The sequence below is a fragment of the Palaemon carinicauda genome, chromosome 2 (genome assembly GCF_036898095.1).
Source record: "Palaemon carinicauda isolate YSFRI2023 chromosome 2, ASM3689809v2, whole genome shotgun sequence".
Taxonomy (NCBI): Eukaryota; Metazoa; Arthropoda; class Malacostraca; order Decapoda; family Palaemonidae; genus Palaemon; species Palaemon carinicauda.
Window position 1 is genome coordinate 47,916,708 of NC_090726.1, and position 3,558 is coordinate 47,920,265.

Here is a 3,558-nt window from a genome sequence, read left to right on the forward strand (position 1 = left end):
GTGTATTTACTACGAAAAGATTATATTTCACCCAGCTCTCACCACAGGATACGAATACTAAAGCATAAAATAAGATGCCATCATCATAAAGCAATTTATTTTATAATTTGCTTAAATTTGCAGAACCAAATAAAAAGCAACGAGGAAATTTATTTTAAATTCAGATATGAAAACTGAAGTAAGTCTTATTTGGAAAAAAAAAGTCGGAAAAATAACAGGGAAGTAACCTCAGGCAATGCACAACCAGGGAAAGAAAGCAATACACAACCAGGGAAAGAAAGCAATGCACAACCAGGGAAAGAAAGAAAACAATGCTCAACCAGGGAAAGAAAGAAAACAATGCACAATCAGGGAAAGAAAGAAAGCAATGCACAACCAGGGAAAGAAAGAAAACAATGCACAACCAGAGAAAGAAAAAAAGCAATGCACAACCAGGGAAAGAAAGCAATACACAACCCGGGAAAGAAAGAAAGCAATGCACAACCAGGGAAAGAAAGAAAGCAATGCACAACCAGGGAAAGAAAGAAAACAATGCACAACCAGGGAAAGAAAGAAAGCAATGCACAACCAGGGAAAGAAAGAAAGCAATGCACAACCAGGGAAAGAAAGAAAACAATGCACAACCAGGGAAAGAAAGAAAGCAATGCACAACCAGGGAAAGAAAGAAAGCAATGCACAACCAGGGAAAGACAGAAAGCAATGCACAACCAGAGAAAGAAAGAAAGCAATGCACAACCAGGGAAAGAAAGAAAGCAACGCACAACCAGGGAAAGAAAGAAAGCATTGCACAACCAGGGAAAGAAAGAAAGCAATGCACAACCAGGGAAAGAAAGAAAGCAATGCACAACCAGGGAAAGAAAGAAAGCAATGTAAATAATAGTGCCAAAGACTACAGTCCACTGGCCAAGGCACACTGCACGCAGCAGATCTTTACCTAAAACGAACTGGATATAAAGGTTAATAGGTGTCTGGTTTCGGTTCCAGTTCTATCAGAATAGATGCTCACCTGAACATCAGCCGGGCAAGCAACCCCCCCCCCCCCACCACTGTGGTGCCCAACCACAGCAGTGGCCTCCCCAGTAAAAAGCTTAATTTCATGGTCCCGGGCGGGGATCGATCTGCTGCCATGCGAGTGCTAGGCAAACGCGTTACCACTGTACTATCCAGGAGTAGTATTCTAGAAGTTTTATTCCAGCTGTTACCAAGTTGTGGAATGATCTTCCTAATCGGGTAGTTGAATCAGTAGAACTTCAAAAGTTCAAAGTTGGAGCAAATGTTTTTATGTTGACCAGGCTGACATGAGTCTTTTTATTGTTTATATATGACATATCTGTTTTTGACGTTGTTAATAGTTTATATAGGACATATCTGTTTTTGACGTTGTTAATAGTTTATATAGGACATATCTGATTTGACGCTGTTACTGTTTATAGAATGATATATTGTTAATTTATTCTCATCATTTATTCATTTCCTTCTTTCCTTTCCTCACTGGGCTATTTGGAGCCCTTGGGCTTAGAGAATCTTGCTTTTCCAACTAGGGTTATAGCTTGGCTAGTAATAATAATAATAATAATAATAATAATAATAATAATAATAATAATATTAATAGCCTGAAGAGGTCGAAAATATGGAAGGTTTATGAATACAATATAATAATTTAGAGGTTATAATAACAGTATAAAAAGTTTCATAATCAGTTATACAGATTATGAATAAAATTTCTTTAATAAACCGCATTTCTGACTATTTCTTGACCATATTTAATGGTGTCAGTAAATGCCTGACACATTGTTTCACTAGTAACAATTAGATTCTATGATTTGTATGCATTTCCTAAAAGAAAAACGGAATACTTTAAATTCATTTTCTCCTCTATCATGTGCAATGCACACGGCATTTAGCATGGTCCCCGGAGAGAGAGAGAGAGAGAGAGAGAGAGAGAGAGAGAGAGAGAGAGAGACTTCAATCTTTTATTAGTACAATAAGAGAAAAACAATGAAACAGAAACATTCAATTCTTCAGGTTTAGGATATGCGTAAAAAAAGAAAAAAAAAGAAAAAAAAAGAGAGAGAGAGAGAGAGAGAGAGAGCGAGAGAGAGAGAGAGAGATTAATTCCTTGTCTTAAAGCCTTATGGTATTTCAAACTCCTTGAAAAAAAGAAGAAAAAAAAATCCAAAGAGTGTAATCCAAATATGAGTATTACTTCAAATAATACAAATTGAATTCTAGCAAGAGAAGTGAATTACCAGAACCTCTCATTAAGTCCACACAAGAGCACAAGACCAAAAACGTGCACTCCTCCCATGCCGAAATGAAAAACGATATGATTTTCTGTTCAATAAACAATTAATGGAAAAGAGATGTTCCTCCCATACCCTAGGCTCGGTTGCCATGGAAACGAGGAGGTGATCACAATGGAGCGTTAATCGGATCAAATAGGATGCCAATCGTAAAGGTTTGATTTCATATTCACAAAATCCTTTCAGTCTCTTTTACATATGCCAGGTCCATCTTATGAAACCTAAAGTATAATAAATAAAATATCGCTTTTGAATTGTAATTTTGGGGGAAAATGCATGATTGAAATGACCGATCCATAATGAAAGAGCGAGAGCGAGGGAGAGAGAGAGAGGCTTGGTGCATAAGTGATTAGGTCTTAGAGGAAAGGTCAACACGCCATGGCAGGAAGAAAACCAATCAGATGATGGAAAGCGAACCATCTCACGTCAATCTTGGATTCGGAGCAGCTCGTCACCCGTAGGTTCAGGGACTCTCATTTCCCTTTCGTCCTGGTTCCTTCCTCATTGACGTCCTCTCCAATTTAGAGGGAAGTTGCTCTATGGACGGACGCTCAGTGTTCTCCTGTGCCTGGCGCGGGACGATTTCGATGGCTTTAAGGATAATGCAAACCTAAATACTAAAAAAGTATAGATTATTAGGTTACCAAACCACACTTCAACAGAAGCTAAGTATCATGATCTCACATTCAAAAGACATCATCATCTTTCGCGTCCGTATCTCTTCGGTGTTGTCGATTAAAAGAATGGTTAATATCGCAAGTCAGAAAAATACAAATTTGTAAATATCACGAAAAGAGTGAAAAGGAGAAACAAAAACAATGCAACCTCAAATTTTTGTGACGGGCGTCCCAGAGAAGAATAATTCCCCTTTGCATCAACCCGAGGGGTCTTCTAACCCAAGTGCCCTCCTTTCCCCTCATACAAATAACAATCGAACTGACGTCCCCATACCGACACACTTGAGTGTCCCGACCTGGGAAACGACTGCTCGCAGGCCATCCTGCCTCCCAAACGACACGGACATAAGCCTGCGACCCAAACTCCGGAAGTTCTCAAGCTATGACCTGAGCATAAACGACAGCATCAATGCCGATTCCTTCGAGGCCAGCGTGAGCATAGACACCTACGAGGATTTGATGGACCAGGAGCCACCACCTTGCCTGGAGGGGGTGACGAAATGGTTCGTTGGAGACGCCCAGTACATAACAGATTTTTTAGATAGATGGCCCTTCTTCTCCTTCGCTATGCCTCTGAA

The 3,558-nt window shown here is 39.5% G+C and overlaps 2 protein-coding genes across 2 annotated transcripts in view; both read left to right on the top strand.

Annotated features, from left to right (window-relative positions):
* The first annotated feature begins 235 nt into the window (after positions 1 to 235).
* On the top strand, positions 236 to 877 carry LOC137616423 (caldesmon-like). Its single transcript, XM_068346170.1, has one exon. It carries the CDS (start codon positions 236 to 238, stop codon positions 875 to 877), a length of 642 nt encoding a protein of 213 aa, XP_068202271.1.
* Positions 878 to 3,121: 2,244 nt separating this feature from the next.
* LOC137616431 (urea transporter 1-like) overlaps positions 3,122 to 3,558 on the top strand; it is an 11,251-nt gene continuing 10,814 nt past the window's right edge. The window contains exon 1 of the mRNA XM_068346181.1: positions 3,122 to 3,558. This exon is cut by the window's right edge and continues 306 nt beyond it. Within this exon, the coding sequence (XP_068202282.1) occupies positions 3,122 to 3,558 (437 nt within the window).

Bases quoted from the DNA above. Each gene is read 5' to 3' on its own strand.
- LOC137616423 (XM_068346170.1), top strand. From the start codon at position 236: ATGCACAACCAGGGAAAGAAAGCAATACACAACCAGGGAAAGAAAGCA.